Source organism: Sorex fumeus, unplaced genomic scaffold, assembly GCF_029834395.1.
Source record: "Sorex fumeus unplaced genomic scaffold, SorFum_2.1 ptg000093l, whole genome shotgun sequence".
Taxonomy (NCBI): Eukaryota; Metazoa; Chordata; class Mammalia; order Eulipotyphla; family Soricidae; genus Sorex; species Sorex fumeus.
Genome location: NW_026606150.1, coordinates 6,002,057 through 6,028,349, shown reverse-complemented (window position 1 = coordinate 6,028,349; position 26,293 = coordinate 6,002,057). Strand labels below are relative to the sequence as shown.

Below are 26,293 nucleotides of genomic sequence, written 5' to 3'. Positions count from 1 at the left end.
AAAATCCCAGGTTTTATCCCTGGCACCCCATGTGGTTCCCTGAGCACCACCAGGAGCAATTCCTGAGCATACAGCCAGGAGTAACCCTTCAGCATCACCAAGTGTGACCCAAAAACAAACAAAAACAATCCTTTTGAGGGGCTGAAGCAATAGCACAGCGGGTAGGGCGTTTGCCTTGCACGCGGCCCAACCCGGGTTCGATCCCCAGCATCCCATATGGTCCCCTGAGAACCGCCAGGATTAATTCCTGAGTGAAGAGCCAGGAGTAACCCCTGTGCATCACCGGGTATGACCCCCCAAAAAAAATCCTTTTGAATCTATGGCCAATGACAGCAAAAGTTTCATATTTTGATCGATTTTAAACAGTGTTAAAACGTACAGTTAACTACTATTAAAGCACAGCGGGTAGGGCGTTTGCCTTGCACGCAGCCAACATGGCCGACCCGAGTTCGATTCCTCCGCCCCTCTCGGAGAGCCCGGCCAGCTACCGAGAGTATCTCGCCTGCACGGCAGAGCCTGGCAAGCTCCCTGTGACGTATTCAATATGCCAGACACAGTAACAACAAAGTCTCCAATGGAGACGTTACTGGGCCCGCTCGAGGGAGGGCCTTTACGTTTACCTTACCTAACCTTTATACTTTAATTAAGACTTCTAATTTCTTGGGGCTGGAGCGATAGCACAGCGAGTAGGGCATTTGCCTTGTACGCGGCCGACCCGGGTTCAATTCCCAGCAACCCGTATGGTCCCCTGAGCACCGCCAGGAATGATTCCTGAGTGCTGAGCCAGGAGTGACCCCTCAACATTGCCAGGTGTGACCCAGAAAGAAAGAAAAAAAAAGACTTCTAATTTCTCAACCAAGATTCAAGTTAATCAATAAAGATTTCTCTTATATGAGCACTCCATAGAGGCAGAGATAAAAAAAAAACCCTTTGTTATGTAGACTGCCTCTCAACTTGCCCACCAATATGCTCTTGGGGCCAGGGCGGGAGAGAGAAGCAGAGGAGAGTGGGGACTGTTTAGTCATGTGCCTTACATGACTAGAAATCTGGTTTGACCCTCCCTTACCACATATGGTCCTCCAAGTACAGCCAGGAGTGACCCCTGAGCAAAGAGACAGGAATAAATTTTCAAGAACCACTGGTACCATCCAAAACAATGTACATATAAATTTGTCGTGCAATCTACAAAAGATATGTCACCCTAAACTTATGTCATCCTAAACTTATGATTACTTTTCAAAATATATAATATACCCTATGATAAAACGCTGCTACAATATCCCAAACTATTAAAAAAAAATTTCTTTTAACTGGAGAGAGGGAGGATTGCGGGCCATATCCAATAGTACTTCAGGGCTTACTGTTGACTCGTGCTCAGGATTCACTCCTGCCAGTGCTGAGAGACCATACAGAGTTCCTGGAATTGAACCCGGGTTGTCCTCAGGAAAGGCAAGCACCCTACACACTGTATTAGGGTTAGAAGAACTTGTTTTGTATTTAGCTGACCTCAATTCAAACCCCAGTACAGTACAGCACTGTCCCCCAAGCAACACCAGAAATGACCCCTCAACCCAGAGCCTGGAGTACCTAGACCCCTAGTACCACCAAGTGTGGCCCAAAGCAAAAAGAAGGAAGGGGAAGGAAGGGAGGGAGGGAAGGTGGGAGGGAGGGAGAAGGTGGGGCTGGAGCAATAGCACAGAGGGTAGGGCCTTGCATGCGGCCAACCAGGGTTCGATTCCCAGCATCCCATGTGATTCCTGAGTACAGAGCCAGGAGTAACCTCTGTGCATCGCTGGGTGTGACCCAAAAAGAAAAAAAAAAAGAGAGAGAGAGAAGGAGGAGGGAGGGGGAGGGAGGGGGAGGGAGGGGGAGGGAGACAGAGACAGAGAAAGAGAGAGAGAGGAATGGGAAGGGGGTGGGGAGAATAACAAACCTGGATTTTAAAAAAGGGTTGAAAGAAGAGCAATAGTACATTGGGTGGGGTATTTGCTTTGCATGTGACTGGCCCAGGTTCAATACCCAGTATCTGATACAGTCCCCCTGAGCACTGCCAGGAGTGATCCCTGGGCACAGAGTCAGTAGTAATCCTAAGGATCTCCAAGTTTGGCCCAAGAAGCCCCATAAAAAAATGGGGTGGAGGGGATGATATGTGCAACAGGTAGCAATCAACTTTAAGACAACAACAAAATCTTAACAAGGAAAAGGTAAAAAAAAGTCAGATTCCTTGGATATTCTTACTATTATCTCATACCTCATTGCTTTTGTATGCTTGGTTGTTTTTTGTTTTTGTTTTTAACATAAAATCTTAGGTCTAGGGATAATTCAGTGGCAGAAGAGCACCTGACTTTCAGGTACAGTACAAGGCCCAGAGTTCAATCCCAGGTATTGCCCCAAACGTAGAACAGTTCTGGCAGCGCTGCATTTGTGACCCCTAGCACTAGGACATACCACACCACAATCGAGTATGACACCCCCAACGAGAATAATACCAAATCATACAAGTATGGCGACCAAGTGTGACCCACTCATCACAACAACAAAAGGGAACAGAATTTTAAAATTAACCCCCTTCTAAAAAAGTGTAAATCCTTTTACTTGCTCATTCTTTGAAGGACTGGATTCCAAAATGCCCTGATATTTAGCTAACAACTCAGCAACTCTACAAGCAATAAATACCCTAAGGAATTCTGTAGCAGCCTTTCTTTTCCCAAAGAAAAGTTTAATTCAAAAAAAGTCAAAGTCAATGGGGCCGAAAAGATAGTATAGGGGTAGGACGCTTGCCTCGCACACAAGATGACCAGGGTTGGATCCCTAGTACCACATGTGGTCTGTGAGCCCACCAGGAGTGATCCCTGAGCACCACCGGGTGTGGCCCAGAAACCAAAAACTAAAAAGTCAAAAGTCAAAACAAAAAAATCAATCCCAATACACAAAATTACACCATCAACATGCTCAATTTCTGAAAATTAGAAATCAATGAAGAATTATAACTTCAACACATAGAATGGGATATGAGGCAGATAGCTGAAGTTAGTGTTGTCATAACACGTAACTGCTGAGCAACAACACACTCTCCTCAAATGTTTTAACGGTCATATTAAAAACGAAGTAATCTTTTCTCCAAAAAAGTGGAGATCATCAGCAAATGGATTAGAGACTCATTTTTTTTCCTTCCAAACTTTAACATGAAGCGCCAAATAAAACCACCATAAATTCCTTTAGTAATTTTCTAGGTCTTTCGGTTCTTCAAATTTCACATAATACAAACAATTCTGTGGCTTCGCTCATACCCACTCTACAAATATAAATTCGAATTTCTGAAATAAACATATGGTAAGAATATTAATAATGCTCTCTTTGACTAGGGAAAACAAAACTCCAATTCTTAAACTCCAATAAGAAGTTTAAGAGGAAAACTTAGGAAACCATAAGAGGAAAGTGGGGCCTAAAGGAGCAAATATTCATAGAGCTAATTCCCTAAGCATCAATACTAAGTAAGAAAAAGTAATCACTAAGTACTACATACAACACTCTCAAAATATAAAATACGGAACTTGATTGGTATCCAGTACTCTATCTTTTATCAATCCCGGAAACTCTCCAAAACTACCAAAGTGATTACATGCCTCAAAAACAAAGAATCTGTAAGTTCTACTATTCGGCTCTATAAAATAAAACTTTACATAACTGAAAAAATTATATAGAACTATCCACCCCCTCAAAGCATTTTGGCTCTTAAATTTACACTCTAAACTTAATCAATTGGATTAATTATTAAGTATTGCAGAAGTAAGCACTTATCCTATACTAATCCAGTACATACTTTGATTTACAATGTTTACATAAAAGTGACATGTTGAAGTCCATTCCAAAAAAGATGACGGTTTAGGCTGTTGTTACTAGTTAGCGAAAGCATAAATGAGGTTTTCATATCGACCTTCCTTTCCTTCTCTAGTACACAAAAAAGCCACGGGGAAGTTTTCTTGAAAGCACGTTCACAAATGGCAACAAAATCGTTATTCTGATTCCAAATTGAAAAAAAATAAAAGGCGAGAAAATACGAACCAATCTCTGGCTGTAACGAATTCTTTCTTCTTCAGGTTCCATCTCTCACTCTTCCTTTTCAATTACAGTTAAGAAACCACTCCAGGGCTGCCTTCCTCTTCCTCCTTAGTAACCAGATTGCAACACTAAAGAATAACGATAGGAGCAGAGATAAGAACTCATCCTCAAATCAAGCTCTCTTTTCTCTTAAGTACTATTCGAGATGGTGCAAACGAAAGGCTTGGGGGAATCTGGTTCCTCCCCACCTCTCCGGGACCACTTTCCCCCAGGCCCCGGCAGTCCAGGGCAAGTGGTTCCAGGTCAAGATCAAAATCACACCCCAGTGGCAGTGGAAGGCCGCGGCCAGGAAGGCCGGTTTCAGTTCCCGCGGGGGGCCGACACGACTCCTTTCTCCCCTTGGGGTCACACTGAGCAAGGCTCCCTTCGAGGGGGCATCGGGGAGTGAATAAAAAAAGCCTGGGGGCGGGGGGGCTGGGGTGGCCGGGACTTTCATCCCGGAGCCGACCGGGAGAAGCAGGCACTGGGCTAAGCCAGTTCCTAAGCAAATCAGCCCTCACCTCAGCGGAAGAAGGGCCAGGCTGCATAACTCGAGAGAGCACGATCCCAAGACACACTCCGAAACAATTCCCCGGCCGCTCTCCCCGGAGAGCCCCGCACGACCGCCGCCTGCCTTCCGAGTCTCCGAGATCTTTTCATCCCCCCCGCCCCCGGCCGACCCACCACCCTCCAGCCCAACACAAGGCGCGGGGCAACTCGGAAACAGACCCACCAAAGTTGCAAACCCGGGGCCAAAATTCCATCAGATTCCTCCGGGCAGGGCAGGACGGGGAGGGGGCTTCTCTGTGGCGAGCGAACCCATCCCTCGCCCCCGAACGAGAGAGCTCGCCTCGCGCGACGATCGGTTCCGCCCAGCGAGCGCGGGTTCCCTTCCTCCTCAATATTCTCAGGGATAATGGCTTCCACAGGGAAAGCCGAGCCCCCCCCCCCGCCCCCGTCTTCTTTTCCGAACTACGCGGCGACCCCCTTAAGAGCATCCTCTCCAAAGTGCTGCGCGCCCGAGGACTCGGTGACACGGTGAGCGAGAGCTGGGGGGGGGGGGGGGGGGGGGCAGGGGGCACGCCAAGCCCTCCTGGGGCGAGTGTGTGTGTGGGGGGGGGGACGACAACGACTCCGCGTCTGCACCCCTCGGGCGAGCGGCGCCCCGACTCCAGATCCGACTCCAGAGCCGCCAGGGCCCGGCGGAAAGAGCGGCCGAGCTGGCCGGGCCGCCCCCCGCCCCCCGCCCCGGGCCCGCGGACGCGTTTCAATGGCCCGTCCGTCCCCCCACCCCCCCACCCCGAGCCCGAGCAGAGAAATAGAAACTTTACATCCAAGTCTTTCGGGGACGCCGCGAAGCAAACTTCCGAACGGGGGGTGGGGGGCGGGAGCGGGAGGGGGAGGCTCACCGGGGATCTCGCTCGCGAGTTCTGGTCCAAGTGAGAAGTGAAAGATTCCAAAAACTGGGAGGGCAAACGAAATCCCACACGTCGTCTTCGGGTTTTTTTCCGTGGAGCCACCCAGGATCCAGAAGCGGGTCAGGGCGACCCGGGCGGGCGAGGAAACAGCCGCGGGGTCCCGGCGGCTCGCGGGGGGCGTCGGGGGCGGCACGCGCGGGGAGCGCGACCCCTCGGCGCCGAGCCCGGGGCGCCCCCGCCTCCGCCGGGCCGGCGGTCAGCGGCCCGAGCCCCGGGCCGGCCCCCGCCGCGAGGTAGCGCCCTCCGGGCCGTGCCCCGGGCCGGCAGCCGGGCGGCCGCGGCCGATCAGCTGAGACCGGCCGGCCCGAGGCTCCCCGCGCCGCCCCGGCCCCCCGGAACGCGGGCCCCGGCCCCGGGGGGCGGAGAGGGCGGGAGCGGCGCGGCGCGCCGGGCTGGGGGGCTGGGGGCTGGGGGCGCCCGGGTCCCCTCGCGTCGCCCCCTCAGCCCGGGCTGCGCGCGGCGGGACGAGCCCCCGGCGACTCCCCAGTCGCAGAAGCGGGGTTCCGGGGGATGGGCCCCCCTGGCGCGGCCCCTCCTCCCGGAGCGCCCCCCGCCCCCGAGAGACAGCGCGGCGACCGGCCCCGCCGCGGGGAAGGTGCTCGGCGAGCCGCCGCCGCCGCCGCCGCCGCCGCCGCTGCCGGGGAGGGGTGTTGTTTCCCTCACACAGGAGGAGCCGCTGAAGCAGCCGCCGCCATTTTGAACCCGTCAGACTCTCACATACACACAGCGCCTCGGCGGCGCACTGCGCAGGCGCCGCCTCCCCCCGCCGGCGCGCCGCTCCACCCCCCACCCCCTCGGCCTCCCTCCGCTGCTCACCGCTCTCCCGGGCGCACGGGAACGCGCACGCGTCACTCCCCTCCGCCGCGGCGCCGCCGCCAGCGCGCGCACGCGCAGACGCGCCGGCCTCGAATCGCCCGCGCCCGGCGACGCCGACGCGGCCCCCGCCTCCCCCCGCCGCGCGCCAGCCCGCGCCGCCGCCCCCGCGCGCCGCCGGCCGGCTTCCAGGGCCCGGGCCCGGCCCGCGGCTCGCGCCTGCGCGCAGGGCCCCGCGCCGCCTCCGCGCGCCCGCCCCCGCCCCCCGCCAGCCCTGGCTGGAACTCACACGCTTCGCCTCGCTGACCCCGCCCCTCGCGGCCAGCTGCGCCGCCGGCCCTCCCCCACCCCGGGGAGGGTGGTGACCCCCGACCCCCCACCAAGCACCGCCACCGCCCCGCTCCCCCGCCGCGGGGCCAGGCGCCCCGCTCCCCCGCCGCCGCCCCGGGCCTCGGCGGCCCGTCACGGTCCCGCCCGCCGAGGGCCCGCGGCCTGCGCCCGGGCGGCCCTGGCCCGCCTCCCCGCGGGGTCTCCCGGGGTCAGGCGGCTGGGCCCCGCCGGTCCGACCTGGGCGCCGGGCTCGGGCCTGCCCCGGGCCCCCGGGGCCGCGGGCGCAGGCCCGGCGCCTCCCCGCGGCCGCCCGCCCCTCGCGCGCCGGCCGCTGGGCCGAGGCCCGCCTGCCCGCCATCCCCGGGCAGGCCCCGGCGCCCCCGCCGCCGGGCCCGTCCGGCCCGGGCTGGGGGCCGGGGCTCCTCGGCGCAGCGGCCCGGGCCCACCTCACCCGCTCCTCGCCGCTCCGAAGGGGCAGGAAACGGGAGCAGCATGTCTGTCCGGGGCTCGGCTCCCGGGGGGCGGGGGCCGCTGCAGGCGCTTGACCCGGGCGTCCACGGGTCCCCGGCGCGGCCGCGCTCTCCGCGACGGCCGGGGGGCGGCGGCGGCCGTTGCGCCCACGCCGGGCCCCGGGCGCCGCGGGAGGTGGCCCGGGCGGCCCCCGCGCCCGCCCCGCTCAGGTTTCCGTCGCGCCGGTGCCCCCGGCGGCCCGGGTGGGACGTGACCCCGCCCCCGGCGAGTCGGGGCGCCCCCCGGGGAGGGGGGCGCGGGCGGCCGGCCGGGCCCGGGCCCAGCCCGCCGCCCCGGGCCGCGCCGGACGCGGGAGGCCTGGCCGGGAAGATGTCTCCTCTCGGTGCGCGCCGCTTCGCGCGAGGGTCAGCGACGGGGCAGCGGCCGCCCGAGCCGCGCCGGCCCTGCCCACGAACGGGCTCCCGCCGCTCGACACCCGCCCGACGGGCGGCTCGGCCCGGATCGTCGACGGAGCCGGGCCGCAGGGGCGCAGCCACGCCATGCGAGCGTCTCCCCAGCCGATCTCGTGCTCGGGGCCCGTTTGAATGAGAAATCCCGTCAAGGACCGTGATGGGGCGTTGCGCCGCGGGCTTGGCACTCGTGGCTTCACCCCGCTCCGGCCGAGAGGTGGCCCCCCAGGCCGGCGGCCCCTGCCTGCCTTTCCCACGCCTTCGGCTCGGCTCCCTGGGCTCCGGGGACGGAGGCGAGGAGCCAATGAGCGACCTAAACTCTTGCAGGAGGACGTGGGGGAGAGCCTCGCCGCGATGGGCTCGGGATCCGGCACCACGTCCGTTTCTGGCGCAGTTTGAACCCGGGGGCTGGAGGCACTGTGGCAACACGTGAGGGCGGTTCCTGCCGCGCGGCCAGGGTGCTTCCGAGTTGCAAACTTGGGAGTTGTGCTGACAGCCTCGCCGCCCCGTGTTGCAGCGGCCAGGGGAGACCAGCTTAGGTGCCCAGTGGCTTTGCAGAGCGCTCGTTTTAACGCCGGACAGTGGAAAGGTGGAGAAGCTTGTGTCGTTAGAGGGGCGGCCGGCGATGCAATCAGTGAAACTCACACTGCAGAAAAGGTTCGTTCGTATGGTGTCGCCTTCTTGCATTCCCAGCACTGGGACATGATATTCTTGATTCTCATGCCAAGCTGCTTCCGACCTTTTAGATTTTCAGAGCCCTGATACACAGATATCGTCACCAGACTTGATCAAGGCAGGGGGGAAAAATGCATCCTCCAGACTAGGGTAAAATGCATTTTTTAATAACAGCTTTTCTCTGGCATTTCCAGATGTGGTCCCACGAGGAGCTGACTCTTGGTGGGTGTAGAAAAAAAAAAAAGGCAGGCCCTCCAGGGAGAAAAGACTTTAGTCATCCTCAGTTTGAGAATTGGGCCTCATTGTTCTTTGCAGAGTAAATGACTTTCTTTTCCACCGCCTGTATAGCCCACAGGCTATTTGGTGGAGAGATAGACACTAGCTGGGCTCAACTTGGTCTTGCTCTGGGCTTTTTATTTTTGGTGGTTTTCTGTTTGCTTGGTCATTTTGGGTGTTGTTTTGTTTTGTTCTGTTTGTTTTTGGGCCACTCTGGCTGTGCCCAAGTCTCCCTCCTGGCTCTGCTCTCAGGGATGGCTCCTGGCAGTACTGTGGGTCATGAGTGGAGTGGGGACCATACGTGTGGTCCATCCCAGGTTGGTCAAGTGCAAGGCAAGTGCTCTCCCAGCTCTCCTATTTCTCAGGCCCCTGCTCTGTTTCTTTAGGTCCAGATGCCCTTAAGTAATTAACCCTTGGGAGCCTGGATTGTTCATCTTCAGCTCAGGGCTGCCTGTCAGGTCAGTATGCTGGGGGCATAATGGTCATATCCTTTTTTTCCAATTTTTTTTTTTTGGTGATGCCAGGGATTGAACAAGAATTCATAGCCTAACTTATGCAATGCAGGCACTCTACCACTGAGCTATATTCCTGGTCCTCTTCATATTTGGGGAGGGGGCAGGGAGAGCCATACTGGACAGTGCTCAGGGGATCACTTGGTATAGAAATTAAATCCAGTTCTAGCCCTTTCAGTCATCTCCCCAGATCCTTCATACTATTATTTTGTTCCCGTTTTTGTTTGGGTGCCTCTCCGTGAGGTGGTCAGGAGCTTTCTTGGCTCAGTGCCAGAGGTCACTCTGAGGACCGCGTTGTGCTGGGGATTGAATCCAGGGTTCCCACACACAAAACATACACTCCTGGGGCTCCCTAACACAAAGCTTACACTCCAGCCTTTAAACCATCTTCTCCCTCGCCCCTTCTTTCTTTCACTCTCTCTCTCTCTCTTTAACTTTGGGCCACACCCAGCAGTGCCCAGAGGCAACTCCCAGTGCTTGGGATCAAACCCAGGCCTCCTATATGCAAAGCCTGCACTCAGCCCTTTAAACCATCTCTCTCTGGGCCATATTTATTTTGAGCAGGACTGCAAGTAAAGGTTTATCAGATGGCAACCAGGCTCTTCCAGAAGAAAGCCATTTAACTAGTCTGTGTTGGGGGAAATGGCATTTAAACAGATAGACACAAAGGTTTCTCCACAAGCAGGCTTGTTAATATTCCAAAGCAGATGTGCAGGGTAAGATAAGAGATAGGCAGATGGCTAGTGATTCCCACCCCCACCACACACACACGGAATCACAATGGTGCTGGTTGGCGAGGGCATATGGTAAGGCTCACTGCTTTGCCCTAAAAGAGCCATTTTCAAGGTGACTGGAGCTTGGGGGAGTCCCCAGGAAAGCCTCAAGGCTCTGAACTGTATGGATTCAACTGCTACTGCAGCTGCAGAAAGTGAGAGTGGGGAATGGGAGGGAGCGAAGGAGAACTTTCTCCTGGAAGCACGCCTTGGGGCTGAAGCCATGGTACAGCGAAAGCCGGTAAAGCCTTGTCTTCATGTGGCTGACTTGGTTTTGATCCCCAGCGCCCCATATGATCCCTTGAGCCCACCAGAAGTACTCCCTAGGCTCAGAAACAGAAGTAAGTCCTGAACACAACCAGGTATGACCCTAAAAATGGGAGAGTAGGGGAGGGAATACCTATCTGCAATAAGCTAGGACCTTAATAGAGATTAACAAATCTCTATCCTCTTCAGCATAGTGAGACCCAGCAAATGCTCAGAGTCAACACCCAGGCCCCCCTTTACTTTGAGAGACTGTTGTGGGTGAATGGAAAACGCTGGTCTGGTCAACTCAGTTTAAGAGGGTCTAATTTCTCTGCACTCTTTTAACTACTAAAGAGGAAGTAGGGGGCTGGAGTGATAGCACAGCCTGTAGGGCGTTTGCCTTGCATATGGCCATTCCAGCCTCAATTCCCGGCATTTCATACGATCCCCCGAGCCTGCCAGGCAATTGATTCCTGAGTGCAGAGTCAGTAGCACCATCGGTTGTGGCACTGTAGCACTGCACTGCCCTGTCCTCCTGTTGTTCATCGATTTGCTCCAGCAGGCCCAGTAACAACAGTGTGAGACTTGTTGTTACTGTGTTTGGCATATTGAATATGTTACGGGTAGCTTGCCAGGCTTTGCCGTGCGGGCAAGATACTCTCAGTAGCTTGCCTGGCTGTCCGAGAGGGGCGGAGGAATTGAACTCGGGTTGGCCGGGTCAGCTGCATGCAAGGCAGATGCCCTATAATAAAAACAAGGAGGAAATAGGGATGTCTGGAACAGTGGAAGCCTAAAGTAAAACAGAAAAGTTGGTCTTGAAGATCCTCTAGGAGGTATCGTGACCAGTGGTTGGAAAACTGTGGCCGCACATTGAGGGGCTGGAGCAATAGCAAAGCGGGTAGGGCGTTTGCCTTGCACGCAGCCGACCTGGGTTTGATTCCCAGCATCCCATATGGTCCCCCAAGCACCACCAGGAGTAATTCCTGAGTGCAGAACCAGGAATAATCTCTGTGCATCGCCAGGTGTGACCCAAAAAAGTAAAAGGAAAAAAAAAAAACTGTGGCCGCACAATCTGAACGGCTCCTCTGTTGGCTACCTGCTCCTTGGACCTGGTGAACTCTGCAAACTCAGTTTTTCACCAGTTCTCCAGATCAAATCTTACAGCTTAGTGTCTGGCACATGATAGCAGCCACACATGAGCGTGTTCTGAGTTTCTCATGGAAGCTTGAATTCTTAAGCAGGTATTTTATAGAGCCTGCACAGTGACATTCCTAATTTCGGCGTGTGTCCCAGGTCCGAGTCCCTCTTTCTTCCCCCACTTCTGTTGTCTCAGCACCACTTTCTTCTGCGCTGTCATTCTGTCCATCCACCTTGCTCACCCACCTCCTCAGGTTTTTTTAAGGGTTTTTTTCTTTGCATCCTTCTCACCCTCGCTCTGCTGTCCCAGCCTGGGCCCTTGTCCTCCATTCTGTCATCAGCAGAGTAGACCTGGCTTGTCCACTTCCCATTCACCACTGTTTGATGCTCGTAAATACAGGCTATTTTTCTTACTTAATCATTTCTTGAACCTCTCCTACCCCACTTCCACTAGACACTTGATTTGCTCTAGCAGGCACCAGTATCATCTCGACAATAGGGTTCTTGTTTTGTTTTTTTATTTTGCTGGTCGATGCACAGGGGTTACTCTTGGTTCTGCACTCAGGAATCACTCCTTTTTTTTTTTTCTTTTTTTGCTTTTTGGATCGCACCCAATGATGCTCGGGTTACTCCTGGCTCTGCACTCAGGAATTACCCCTGGAGGTGCTCAGGGGACCATATGGGATGCTGGGAATCAAATCCAGGTCAGTCACATGCAAGGCAACTTCCCTACTGCTGTGCTCTCACTCCAGCCCGACTCTAGGGTTCTTTAGGCAGGGATCAGGCTACCTTTGTGTGCCTCCAAACACCTTTCAAAATCAGTCTCACGGACCTACCAGGTCGGCCGCCGATGGAATGAAAACTGGGTATGCGATGGGATGATTCTGTGAGTGAAGGGACAGAGTGTCCTTTTGCACCTATAAGTAACACCAAGTCCATCAAGGATAAAGAAGCCAGAAATGCCTTGAAAGATCTTTAGACCTGGGTAGACCACGAGGCTCATTTGTTTTTTTTCTCTTTTCTTCTTTTTTATTATTTTTTGCTTTAGCTAGCGCCACCAGGGCTGTGCCTGGTGGCACTTGGGAAGTCATGTGATCCCAGTGATCAAACTCTGCATGCCAGGTATGCAATCCAGTTCTTTGGGCTACTTCCTGAGCCCAGTTTCCTGGCAGAAGATTGACCATTTCTTCGAAACTGTGACCTTGGAGCCTTCTTGGCCTGGCTCCTCCTCGCCAGCGTCTCTTCCAGCATAACCTTCTTGGGTTTTGTCATTGCAGTGCCAGGGATTGAACCCAGGGCCTCACACCTGGGAGCATGTGCTCCCCACTGAGCCACTTCCCTGGCCCTGGGCAGCAGCCTTCCTCTGTACAGACCCACCCGAGAGATTTGCATTCAGCATCTGGAATCGACCTGCCCTCTTAGGGGCTGCTGACTCCCCTTGGGGGCAGCCACCCTCACTTCCTGCCCTTTGACAGTGGGACCCGAAATGCAGAGCCCTGTATCTCTGCTTTTATGCTCAGCTGAGGCAAGTTTCTGGGTTTGGGGTATGCTGACAGTCTGGTGCACATTCTTTGGAAAGACTGATGATAGCAATGGGGTGCTGTAGCCAACTCCCCAAGGGGCCAGTTCCACCCCGACCTGTTCATTCAGCCTCCCAGAAGGGCTGAGCTCCTTTTCTTCACAGCCCTTCATGGCCTTTGCTCCATCAGACCAGGCTGGATTCTCCCATAGCTCTGCGAGGGATTCTTCAGGCTGGGTACGGCCAGCCCAGCCCGCCAGCCTGGCAGGAGAGGACAGACTGTGATCCCCGCTCAAGAAAAGTACAAAAAGGAAGTCGCTGGAGCAATAGCACAGCGGGCTGGGCATTTGTCTTGCACACAACCAACCTGAATTCGATCCCCAGCATCCCATGTGGGTCTCTGAGCACCACCAGGAGTAATTCCTGAGTGCAGAGCCAGGAGTAAGCCCTGAGCACTGCTGGGTGGGACCCAAAAAGCCAAAGAAGAAAACAACAACAAAAAGGGGGGGGAAAAGTGTGATCCCTGTTCTATTTCCTTGGCAGACCAGTGTGGAGCCCAGTGGCCCAATGCGGGCAGGAACTGGGGGACAACCTGTTTGCAAAGCGCTGCTGTTTGTCCAGTTCTTTTACACCCACAAAGAAATGTTTTGTCACGGAGTATGTGTGCCCAGCCCTCATTTAAAGGCTTGGAGTAAGATGGGGCTGGAGTGATAGCACAGCGGGTAGGACTTTTCCTTGCACACGGCCAACCCGAGTTCGATTCCCAGCATCCCATATGGTCCCCCAAGCACCGCCAGGAGTAACCCCTGTGCATCGCTGGGTATGACCCAAAAAGAAAATAAATAAATAAATAAAGGCTTGGAGTAAGAAAGGAGATTTGAAAATTTAGAAACTGCGGCTTTTACTCCCTTGAAGACTTCATGTCATGGAGCAGTGACCATGAAAAGATGAGGTGACATTATCATTCCAGTGAGTTGCTGGGAGAGAGTGTAAGAGATGACAGCTGGACATACCAGGCCACTTGGGTGCAAGTCCCATGGAACAAGAAGTTCCCTTCAGTTTGCCGCTGTTTTTGCTCCTTGGCAGCTGCTGAGACAGCGTCCAGGCGCTCACCCACCCAGGCAGAAACAGGCCCTTCATTGGGGCATGCAGAGAGTGGAGGGCCTTGCAGGGAAGTGGGGTTCGCTGGAGAAAGAGAGGCTTGTGAATTCTGGAGCAGAGGATTGATGTCATAGTTATTCCAGGTAAACTGTCACTGCAGCTGTCACAGCAGCGGGGAGAGAGGCAGCCGATCAAAAACCCCCGACCGCCCCACAAGCCCAGTCAGGAATATAAGTGTCAGGCCAAGTTGTTCCCGGAGTTTCTTTCTCCAGCTCCCCTGTGACCTGATCTCTCGCCTCCCCTCAGCTCCAGTTGCTGGGGGTATCTTTAGAGTCCTGTCAGCACCCAGCTTGTGATTTGATGCAACAGTGTCACTCCTCAATTTTCTCTTTCCAGAAATGTTTTAATTTTCTTGTTCATTACATTCAAAGTGTATATAACGTTCTGTTTGGGTTTTTTTTTTTTGGAGGGGGAGTCATACCCAGCAGTGCTCAGAGCTACTCTTGGTTGAGTCCTCAGTACCCAGGGGTCACTCCTGGCAATGCTTAGAGGACTGTGTGGTGTTGGGGATCTAACTTGGGTCTCCTGCTTGCAAAAACCTGCACTCCTGCCCACTAATGATTTTTGTTTGTTTGTGGGCCTCACTGGCAATGATTAGGGGTTACTCCTATTCCTAACTCAAGAATCACTCCTCATGGTGCCGGGGGCTAGTCAACCACATGCAAGGCAAGCACCCTACCCGCTGGACTGTCACTCTGACCCTGCTCCAGCCCATTGAGCTCTCTCCGGTCCAAAGTGAGCAAAATTTTTTTTAGTTTTGGAGCCACACCCCACAGTGCTCAGGGATTACTCCTGAGCTGTGGGATCACGCTGTGCTCTGGGGTCACACTTGGCAGTGTTCAGGAGACCATTTGTGAGAAATTAACCTTTTGGTCATGTATAAGGTAAGTGCCATACCCTGTACTATTTCTCTGGCCTGAAAGCATGTAATTTTTAAACGACTTTTTTCTTTCTAAAAGAAAGGAATGCTTTTGAGGGGCTGGAGCAATAGTAAGCGGGTAGGAGTTTGCCTTACACGTGGCCAACCTGGATTCGATCTCTGGCAGCCCATATGGTCCTCCAGTAATAATACCTGAACGGTCCTCCAGGCGTGATAACCTGAACACAGAGCCAGAAGTAATCCCTGAATACCACCTGGTGCGGCCCAAAAATAACCAATGGAAAGAAAATGCTTTTGAAAGAGGCAGGAGTAGGTGTGGGGGTGGGGCTCAATAGTCTTTGCCTTCACATGTGTAAAGTCTTAGTTTGGGTTTTTTGCGGGGGGTGGGGGGCGTAATTCTAGGGCCACACCTGAGTATCTCAGGGATCACGCCCAGCGATGCTCAGGGGACCATACGGAATGCCAGGGATCAAACCCAGGTTGGCCATATGCAAGTCAGGCGTCCCTACCCGCCGTACTATTGCTCCTGCCCCATATGTTTGAAGCCTTGCTCAAGCTCTAGCACTACAAAAAAAAAAAAATTCAATAATTGCTAATTATTCAAACTTTGAAATGCATGGAGTCTTTTTCATTTTGGCTAAATCTATTTTCATATCTCCTGGGAGTCTACAAGAAACTACTGGCTATACTAAAGTTGAGATTTCCATGTTATATTTTTTGGCAATTTTACTTGATTTTCCACAACTTGGAGTTCACATTTTGATTTAGTCATAATCACTGGATGTGCTACTTCTGTTGGTCTCATCGTCTGATTCGGTAAGCTGAGTATACTTAGTTAACTTTCTGTTCCAGTTTCATTTCACTGGCATAAGGAATATTGTAAGCCCTATGCCTCAACCTTAGCCCTTTATTACTGAATTAAAAGATTAAAAGATTTCTTTATCTTTTTAGTCTGGGGGAAGTGCTCAAGGGTTACTCCTGGTTCTGTGCTCAGGATTGTTCTCAATGGCTCTTAAGGGACCATGCAGCACTGGGCATCAACCCTGAGCCTCCTACTTGGCAAGGCATATGCCAACCTATTGACATGTCTCTCGGGACCTCAAATCGGACTTTTTTTTTTTTTAACGATTTTTTGGCTGTGGGTCACACTGAGCTGTGCTCAGGGCTTACTCCTGGATCTGCACTCAGGGATCACTCTTGGCAGATTTGGGGGACCATATGGGATGGTGGGGATAGAACCCAGGTCATCTGTGTGTAAGACAAGCAGCCTCCCCACTCTACTGTCTCTCCAGCCCCTTAAGTGAGACTTTGATACGTATGCTTGTATTCGTGAAGATTTATCTTTTGCAGGGCTAGAGCGATAGCACAGCAGGTAGGGCGTTTGCCTTGCATGTGGCCAACCCAGGTTCAATTCCCAGCATCCCATATGGTCCCCTGAGCACCGCCAGGAGTAATTCCTGAGTGCAGAACCAGGAGTCATCCCTGTGCATTGCCGAGTATGACCCAAAAAGAAAAAAAAAAAGGATTTATCTTTTGTGTAAACGCTGTCATTTTCTATGGTATATTTTAGCATTTTACATTTTATTAATTTACTATTTCATATATATGGCAGAGCCTGGCAAGCTCCCCATGGCATATCCGATATGCCAAAAACAGTAACAAGTCTCACAATTGGAGACATTACTGGTGCCTGCTTGAGCAAATCAATGAACAACGGGAGGACAGTGCTACAGTGCTACTATTTCATAGATGTTGTTTCAGTTTTTGTTTGGGGGTCACACTCAGCAGTGCTTGGAGTGTTAGGGATTGAACCTAGGGTTCCACCATGAAGATATATGCTACAGCCCTGGGATTGAACCTGGGGTTGCACCGTCAAGATATATGCTCCAGCCCTCTGAGCTACCTCTTGGCTCTACTGCCTATACTTTAGGCATTTCTATAGGGAATGAATTTAGAAAAGCAGGAATATTGAAAAAAGCAGTTTTCTGGTTGGAAGAACTACTACTGACTTTTTTTGCTTTTTTGGGGGGTCACACCTGGCGATGCACAGGGCTTCCTCCTGGCTCTGCACTCAGGAATGACTCCTGGCGGTGCTCAGGGGACCACATGGGATGCTGGGAATTGAACCTGGGTTGGCCACGTGCAAAGCAAACGCCCTACCCGCTGTGGTGCTATTGCTCCAGCCCCTGATTTTCTACCTCTTCTCGTATCTTTTTCAATATGCATCTAAGTTGCTCCTTAGCAAGAGTGCTCTTGATGGTCCAGCAATGCCCTTATTCCACTGTGTTCTCTTCTTTCTCGTGTACTTTTTTTTCCTGGGGATTACTCATGGCAGTGCTCGGGGGATCCTGCTGTGGCAGGACTTGAACTCGGGTCTTCCACTTGCAAAGCATGGGCTCCAGCCTTCCAAGCTGTGTCTAGCCTCTCTGGTGTATGTGTGGGTAAGCCTGCCACCCACATCTTCCATGAACCTCTAGAGGAATATTATCTGAATCCACAAAATCCATACCTCTTTGTTTACCTGCTGCATCCTCGAGATTTATCTGATAAGACTTAACTATCTTAAACCCCTGACTTTTTGCTTTTGGTCACATCCAGCGATGCTCAGGGGTTACTCCTGGCTCTTCACTCAGGAATTACTCCTGGTGGGGCTCAGAGGACCATATGGGGTGTGCACGGCAATCGAACTGCGTGCAAGGCAAGTACCCTCCCCATACTATTTCTGAGAGATAGCATGGGGGGTTAGGCACTTGCCTTGCACACAGCCAACCTCAGTTTGATCTCTGGCACCCCATATGCTTCCCTGAGCATCACCAGCAGTGATCCCTCAGCACTGCCATTGTGCCCCCACCACACCCCCCAAAAAAAAAGACAAATACTCAGTCCCTAAACTTTGCTTCAGGTGCCATCCTGCAGGGACAGATGACAGCGAAGTAGAGTTGGAGAGCAGAGAAATAAACACAGCAGGTCCCCGCACAGCTCCTTGCCTCCATTCTCCAGGACGCCCAGGGCTGGGCGTTGCCTTCTGTGACTCGGACTTCCTCTGTGGAGTGTCTGCTGGGTCCTGTTCTAAGGCTGAATCCCAGGACCTTCTAGCTGGTCTGGAGCACTGACGTCATTTCCTCCAGCCTGCTCCTTTTAAACAGTCAGCTGTGTGGGCTTGGGGGCCAAGAGTTTCACTAAAATAGCTTGGCCAGGGGCCGAAGCGATAGCACAGTGGGTAGGGCGTTTGTGTTGCATGCAGCCGACCTGGGTTCAATCCCCAGCATCCCATATGGTCCCCCAAGCACCGCCAGGAGTAATTCCCGAGTGCAGAACCAGGAATAACCCCTGAGCAACGCTGGGTGTGACCCAAAAGGCAATAAATAAATAAATAAAATAACTTGGTCAGGCCCCGGAGCTAGTTTAGTCCTGAAATCAGGACCATGTAGCATGTCTACTGAGAGCTGCCCTGTCTGCCGTGTGTTGGGCGGGGGGAGTGAAACTTCTTAACCATCGGATCAAATGTTCATTCATTCCTCCCTTCCACAGAAAGAGCATCTGTGCTTGGCACCACTAGGATTACAACCCGAGGGAGGGAGAGCATCAGGTGACCTGGAAATTGGCCTCCAAACAGACTCTTGGAAGGAGTGGAAGGGTCTGATAGAGATGTACGTTGGTGTGAACCACGACCAATGCCATGATGGCCATCACTTTTATGAAGGCCATGGACACAGTTTGCTTTGGACACTGTGAGGTCACAAAGGTGGGAAGGGCCAGTTCTGGATTGGGAGGAAGGGAGGTGTCCTTTAGCCAAAGAAGGCTTCTTGGAGGAGGGATGCTGAGCTTTTTGATGACCTCCAAGAAGACCAGATGGATGGGCACTTCCCAGCTCTGGCCTGTTCTGGACACAGCAGAAGCCAACAAGCACTCAGCTCCGTCTCCTGGAGGGCCTCTTCTGGCACTGTCCACAGGCAGATGGAGCAGTGTCCGTTGTGGGGATGGGTGTGGGGTGGCGGAGCGCCTCAGATGGATACGGTAGCAGGACATGTGGAGGACCTGGCAGCCCCTCTCTGAGAGAACACACGGCAGTGCACGCCAGCCAGGTGCCACCTTGCCCGGCCCATCTGCTCTAGGGCCTTCTCTCTGGTGGAATGGCAGGAAGCCTGTCCTCAGAGACAGCGGATCTGCCACGCCCCGAGAGCGGTACTGTGCAGTGCCTGGCACACAGGAAGTCCCGCCTCATTAAGTTTGTTTTCTTTGGGGGCCACACCTAGAGGTGCTCAGACTTACGCCTGGCTGTGCAATCAGGGATCATGCCCGTCAGGGATTGGGGGACCCTAGGTGGTGCTGGGGATGGAACCCAGGGTCAGCTGCGTGTAAGACAAGTGCCCTCCTCGCTGTGCTCTTGCCCCAGCCCCACATCAAGTTTGTGAAATGCGGTTGATCCCAGAGCTTGGGAGAACCGGCACAAGCAGTCTCAGACATTCTAGAAAGGAAATAGGGGCTGGAGCGATAGGACAGCGGGTAGGGCGTTTGCCTTGCACATGGCTGACCCGGGTTCTATCCCCAGCATCTCAAGTGGTCCCCCGAGCACTGCCAGGAGTAATTCCTGAGTGCAGAGCCAGGAGTAACCCCATGTCACCCAGAAAGCCAAAAAAAAAAAAAAAAAACGGAAATAGGCCTTCTCCAAGGAGGTGATGGTAGTGTCAAGACAGAGTCAAGGAGGTGACACAAAAGAATGGAGCACAGGCTTTGTGTGCTGGAGCCCCGGGTTTGATCTGCAGCCTCCGTGGTCCCTGAGCACCGCCAGGGGCGACCCTGGAGCAAGGAGCTCAGGTGTAGCCCCAAGAACCATCCTCCCTGCGAAAGAAAAGGAACCTTCTCGGAAGGTCACACCTGGAGGGAGAAGGTCCTAGCAGAATGGGCTCCCTGAAACCAGAGCAGCAGCTGGGCTGAGGAGGAGTGAGCTGTGAGTACAGTCCCCCTGTCTGCATCCCTGGTCCCTCGCCCACCCGTATGCCTTGCCCTGCATGTCCCAGAAATCACCCGGACAGACCCCAAAGGCGGGGAAGCAGCCCCTGGTCACCCCTGCATTTGCTGAGCTCCCCCAAAGTGGGAGAGCCCGGAGGGTGCAGAGGAAGAGGTTCCCCTGGCACTGGGCAAGGCTGAGGGGCTCCTGGGGAGAGCCGGTTAGTGCTGATTTGGGGCCCCAAAGCCAGAGGAGGGCGGACGTGGAGGAGGAGGCAGCGACCAACCCACCCATCCTGGCCCCTGGGAGTTGTCCTGCAGCTGCAGGAATAAGAGCGGTGGTGGGGCTGCGGGAGGGGGTGGGGAGGCACTGTGACATCAGGGGTGACCTTTGATAGCTGTGCTGGCACGGTAGGGAGGGAGTGGAGAGTGAAGGCAGAGGGACGCCCTGCCCACCAGCTCCTTCCAGGAGGGGAAGCCGGGCTCAGGGAGGATGGGGGTGGCCTGCAAGAGGTGTGGGGCGAGGGGAGCAGGAAACAGAGCTGGAAATGGGGAGGAGGAAGCAGGAGATTGTGGGCTGGGACAGCTGAGCTGAGCCAGGCTGAGGGACATGCCTGGGGTTCAGCGGCAGGGGTAGACCCGAAGGCAGAGGAGTTCCCGTTTGAACCACCCAAGTCTTGGGCACGGCAAAGGGCAGCCTCCCTTCAGTGAAACCTCTCCCACTGAAACCACGTCTTCCTGTCCTCCTGCCCTTCCGGCCACTCCTGCACCCCAGAGTTGGGCACAGATGCAATGGGGAGCAGAGCCCACTGGACAGGTGGTAGCCCTGTAGAGGAGCTGAGGCCGCAGCAGGCGCCTGTCTGCCGCCCCTCCCCCCACACACACTGGGGCGTCCAGCCTGCAGGCCCCATTGAGTCCCCTCACTTCCCGTAGAGTGACTTCCCCCAGAGAACGCCAGGGACTTGACCCTTCCCCACCCCTGGGCCAGACCTGGTTCTTCCTTTCCCACCAGTTCAGACTCTGCCCCCTGCTGGGCCCGTGGACCCCCACATGGGCGCGGTCTCAGCAATAGCTGCGTGCCCCCTGGAGTGGCAAGTCCCCATGAGGGAAGGCCGGAGAGACAGTTTAGGCTCAGTGGGTGGGCTCCTGCCATGAAGGTGTGAGGGGCCAAGTCCCACCTGCCTGCCGCAAGTGCCTGCAGCTCCTCTGCCTGATTTCCCCTGTCCCCGCACTGCTAGAGGGTCCCCAAAGCACCACCACCATTACTGGGGCTGGAGCAGCGGGGAGGGGAGGGTGTTTGCCTTGCAAGGACCGGCTTACCCAGGTTTGATCTCCAGCATCCCATAGGGTCCCCCCCCACCCCCGAGCACCGCCAGGAGTAATTCCTGAGTGCAGAGCCAGGAGGAACCCCTGAGCATCACTGGGTGTGACCCAAAAAGCAAAAAAAACCTCATCGCTTCTGCCTTGTGCCTGCTCCCTCCGCTGTATCTGGAGAGGTTTGGAAACTTGAGAGACACTGACTGATGCAGGGGCCCATCGCCCAGCCGGCCACCAGGAGAGGGGCGATTTCAGGAAGCGCTGGCCCAGCCGGGTGACACGGGCACGCGGCGCGCACTCCCTTTGCCAGGAAGACCCAGCGGGCAGGAAGGGGCAGGAAGGGACGCAGGGCAGCGGGCGTGGGGCGCCCAGAGCCAGATGGGGAGGGCTGTGACGGGTCGCCAGTGCCTCAAAGGGCTCCACGGGATGGGAAAGACCCTGGCACCGCCCTAGGTGCCTGGCTGGCAGCAGCTGGGGGCAGGAGGGTGGGGGGGGCGGAGGCAACGGGGCTGTGCTGGGGGCTGGGGGCGGGGGGGGGGGGGCAGCTGGCGGAGGCGCCAAAGCCTCAGGCAGAGAAAGGCCAGTTTGGCAGAGGCAGGAGCAGGAAGGGCGGAGCAAGCCACCAGCTTGGCCCCGTGGGGGGAGAGGTGGAGGGACATTTGCATTTCTTGGCGAGGGCCCAGCCAGCCCCTTCCAGGGGGCAGGTCCTACGCAGTTGGGAGTGACCCTCAGCCTTCCCTTTGGGGCTGGGGACTCCAGAGACCTGCGGCGAGCATGGGTGGGGGCTGGTGCCTCAGGTCAGTCTACCTGAGCGCTAGTTGGGGCCACAGAGCCCCCACTTTCCACCAAACACTTCTAAGAACCTCTTGAGTAGTGTAGGAGAGCAACGCAAGCACGTGCACACACACACACACAACACACACATACACACGCACGCACGCACGCGTGCACACTCACGCGCACACGTGCATTCATCTGTGGGAACTGAGTTCAATGAAGCTGAAGCGCTAGTACAGTGGGGAGGGCGTTTGCATGCAGCTGACCAGAGTTTGATCCCCAGCATCCCCTATGGTTCCCCGAGGGCCACCAGGAGTGATCGCTGAGTGCAGAGCCAGGTGTGACCCAAACACCAAAAAAAAAGAAAAGAAAGAAATATCAGGTTTGCTCCTGTGCGAGATGGAGGGGACCGAGGGGGCTGAGGGCAAGTCCCTCGCCTCACTCGTACGGGCCCTGGGTTTGATCTGTAGCATCACAAAAATAAAGAAGGCGGAGCTTGCTGTGGGTTGCTCTGAGTGTCGGCAGGCCGTTGGAAAGAAAGTCGGGGTGATTCTGTGAGGCTTTGAGCTGCTGCAACCGGATCTTGGGCTGTGGCCTAGACAGGAACAGTTTATGCAGGTTGCAAGTTGCGAGTTGCAGGGCGGGGGTATTGAACCAACCTGGAGGCCAGGGTTCAAGTGGAGGAAGCTCGAGAGGGGGGAGGGGGCAGTGCCCCAGGAAGGGTGGGTCAGAGAGAAAGAGAGAAGACTGGAAGGGGAAGGACGCGGGGCGGGGGCACCTTCTTCAGAGCTCTGGGCCCTGAGTCTGCCGGGCTGGGCCGGGGTCCCCCTTATTTCTGCCGGCTGAGGGTTGCCAGCTCCCTTTCTGTTCTTTGTGTGCAGGGGTGCGGCTGTGCAGCTGGAGAGAGCAGGGAGGGCAGAGGCAGGCGGGGTTATGGGCAGCCTCACAGGGAGTGATCTGTGTGGGGAGAGGGACCGAGAGCTTGAACCCGTGGGCACGGGAAGGCTGGGGCAGGGCGAACCCGCCGCACCGCGCCAGGCGGCATCCTCACCAGCCAGGGCGATGGGTGAGGCAGGAGGGAGGGGGTGGGGTGGGGCAGGGCGCTCACCCCCTCACCAGCAGGCTCCGCTCCTCCCGCTCCTCCTCCCGGGGGCGGCTCTGTCAGCTGCCAGAGACAGCCTTCAAGCCCTGCGTTTTAAAAGTTTATTTTGAATGTTTTTTTTTTTTTTATTTTGGGTCACATCCAGCGGTGCTAAAGGCTCACTCTTGGCTCTGTGCTCAGGGATCGCTCCTGGCAGGAATCAAACCCAGGTTGGCTGTGTGCACGGCAAACACCTTAACTTGGGTTTTATCCGACCTGAACCCGAACGCAGCTTTTAGCCCGGCAAGCTACCAAGAGCATCTCGCCTGCACGGCAAAGCCTGGCAAGCTACCCATGACGTATTCACTATGTCAAACACAAGTAACAACAGGTCTCAAAATGGAGACATTACTGGACCCGCTCGAGCAAATGATGAACAACAGGAGGACAGTGACAGTGATTTATTTTTTTAGCCCAGCGATGCTCAGGGGTTACTCCTGGCTCTGTACTCAGGAATTACTCCTGCTGGTGCTCAGGAGACTACATGGGGTGCCAAGGATGAAACCCAGGTTGGCCGCGTGCGAGGCAAACGCCCTACACTGCACTGTCTCTCCAGTCCCTGAATGTGGCTCTTATCGAGGCTCTCCTCTGGGCCCCACTCTGAGCCCTAAATCCCCACTCCAGAGACCCTGGACCTGTGGAAAGAACAGGTGAGCACGCGGGAGTGTGGGAGATGCACGCAGGTGAAGGACGGACAGCTGGGGAGGAGAGCCCACAGGAAGCCCCTGGGGAATACAGATCAAGCCTGGGGGGAAGGGAGCCCCACCAGCCGGGCGAGGGAGCCGTAAGGGCGGAGCATGGGATTTAGATTCTCCAAGACCACTTGGTGGCCCCCAGACAAAATCCCCTGAACAAGCCACCACACAAGACTGAGGGAGGTGACGGCCCGGTCCAGCGGGACAGGGAGGGCCTGACTCCTGCTATGGTACAGTGTCCACTCAGGCCCCTGGTGGGAGGATCCGAGAGGGAGCACCCCCAGCTCCTCCGGGAGGGTCCTGGTGACCAGCACCAATGTGAGGACAGGGCCCTTCCTAAGGCTCCTGAGTGAGGCTGGGGGCTCGGCCCCGCCTCCAACTCTCCCTCCACTAGGGCACATGCTTTATCAAGTTGGGGTGCAGGGGGACACCCAGCAGTACCCAGGATGGAACCCACATGGACCGCATGCAAAGCAAGTGCTCCCCCACTCACTCCCACCCGGTCACAGTTACTCAAGACGCTGCCAAGATCTCTCCTGCGGAGTAGGGAGGGGACACTGCTGCCCCAGGGGGTATGCGAGTGTCCTGGACCCTCCGACCTCAGCTTCCAGCTCCTTGGGACAAAGTGCTGAGAGTAGTTTGAAATCGCTACTAGTCGGGGTGGGCACCAACCCGTGAGCTGCCTGGGCGGCCCCTCCCCCATCCCGGGGCTGGGGTGACAGGTACCCTGAGTGCGAGCCACCCCCCTCCAGCTGTTTACATTCCTATTGTTTTTCGGTTTGTTTAAGCCCCTCAGAGGCGGGAGGCCTGTGGGGGGCAGGATGTGCGCAGGCCACTGCTCCACCCATCACGGCTTTCTGTGGAGGAGGGAGCTCCAGCTAGTGCTGCAGTGCCCAGGGGTCACGGCGGGTGCTCAGGGGACCATCTGCAGTGCTGGGGACAGACGGGGGTGGGGGGAGAGTTGGCTTGTGACTATGACGGCAGCCCTCTTAATCCCTGCACTCTCTCTCAGCCCCTACCTGCATTTGCATGGGTCTAGCTTAGACTAGGGGATGTCACTAAGGTTTGTGGGACAATGCCCGGATGACAGGGTCCTGGCCCCAGCAGAGAGAACCAGACAGCCAGTGGTCTTGGATGATTTTTTGTTTTCTTAGACCACACCTGGTAGTGCTTGAGGCTTACTCTTTATTTATTTATTTATTTATTTGTTTGTTGCTTTTTGGGTTACACCCGGCAATGCTCAGGGATTACTCCTGGCTCTGCACTCGCTACTCCTAGCAGTGCTCAGGGATGGGATGGGAATTGAACCCGGGGCGGCCGCGTGCAAGGCAAACGCCCTCCCTGCTGTGCTATCGCTCCAGCCCCTCGAGGCTTACTCTTATCTGGACACTCAGGGATCACTCGTGGTGTGAACTGCTCGGGGAACAGATGGGGTGCCAGGGATCGAACCCAGGTCAGCCTCATACAAAGTCAGCCCCTTACACACTGCACCCACTCCAGCGCCCCCGATGGTTTCTTCTGAAGAAACTCCAGGCTGTCACACACAGCGTCCCCCATCTGGGATGGAGACACGCTTTGGACCCGTTTCCTTTTACAGGGAAAGTGCTCACTGCAGAGTCTTCATTACCCTGCCTGCAGCAGCAGGGAGGGACCTGAGCAATAGTACATGGGGATGATCCCCGCACCCATAGGGTCCCCACCCCACCCCCCAGCACCGCCAGGAGTGATTCCCGAGCCAGGAGTAAGCCCTCAGCATCGCCAGGTGTGACCCCGAACCAAACCAGGCCAGGAGCAGCAGCTCAGACCTCAGCACTCCTGAGCTCCCACCGAATCTTTGCCTCGTCTGCGCTGGGGTGCCCTGCTCCCCGGATCTCACTCAGAGCATCCCATTTGTGGCATGCCTCACGCCCTGGATGGTGGAGGCCTGGGGCAGTTCTGGGGCTCTGCCCTGCCTCTGTCTGCGGCCCCTCACCTAAAGGTTCTGGGTTCTGGGTTTGGGGAGGGAGATCGATCGCAGAGGTAAAGTGCTTTGCTAAGCTTTGTGGTTTCGTTCTGGGGGGCAACACCCAGCTACGCTCAGGGCTTACTCCTAGCTCTGTGCTCTGAGATCACTCCTGGCAGGGCTCGAGGGGCCATATGGGGTGCTGGAATTGAACCCGAGTTGGCCGTGTGGAAGCAAGAGCCCTCCACGCTGTCCTATGGTTCCAGCCCCTAAAATAGAGTTCTTGGGAACCGGAGTGATTGCCCAGTGCACTGAGAGCATGCAGGGCACAGGACAACCCAGCGTCTCCAGGAGTGACCCCCCAAACCCAGAGCAGGCAGGGATCCCTGAGCACCACCAAAGTACCAATACACTGAAGGAAAATCCTTCCCCCTGTTCCTTCTCCCTCCCCCTCCATCCCTGGCTCCCTCCTAGCCTTGCTCTGGGCTAGAGCACCTGGGGGCAGGGCACTCAGTGGGCAGAGAGGGGGAGGGAGGGTATCGGTGTGTGCAGTAGAGGGGTCTCCCACCCCCAACTCACTTGCCTTCCAGGAGCTCAAGTCCCAGGAAATCTTCTACCATAGGCTGAAGGCATCCCTGCTTGCTGGGGGC

At 55.5% G+C, this 26,293-nt stretch overlaps 1 protein-coding gene across 1 annotated transcript in view; it reads right to left on the bottom strand.

The window, feature by feature from the left end:
• KDM2A (lysine demethylase 2A) overlaps positions 1-5,634 on the bottom strand; it is a 123,311-nt gene extending 117,677 nt beyond the window's left edge. Inside the window, exons 1-2 of the mRNA XM_056132025.1 lie at positions 5,511-5,634; positions 4,066-4,190 (exon numbers count right to left, since the gene is read on the bottom strand). Of these exons, the coding sequence (XP_055988000.1) occupies positions 4,066-4,107 (42 nt within the window). The 5' untranslated portion in view covers positions 4,108-4,190; positions 5,511-5,634. The remainder of the gene's footprint in view (positions 1-4,065; positions 4,191-5,510) is intronic.
• Positions 5,635-26,293: the final 20,659 nt, after the last annotated feature.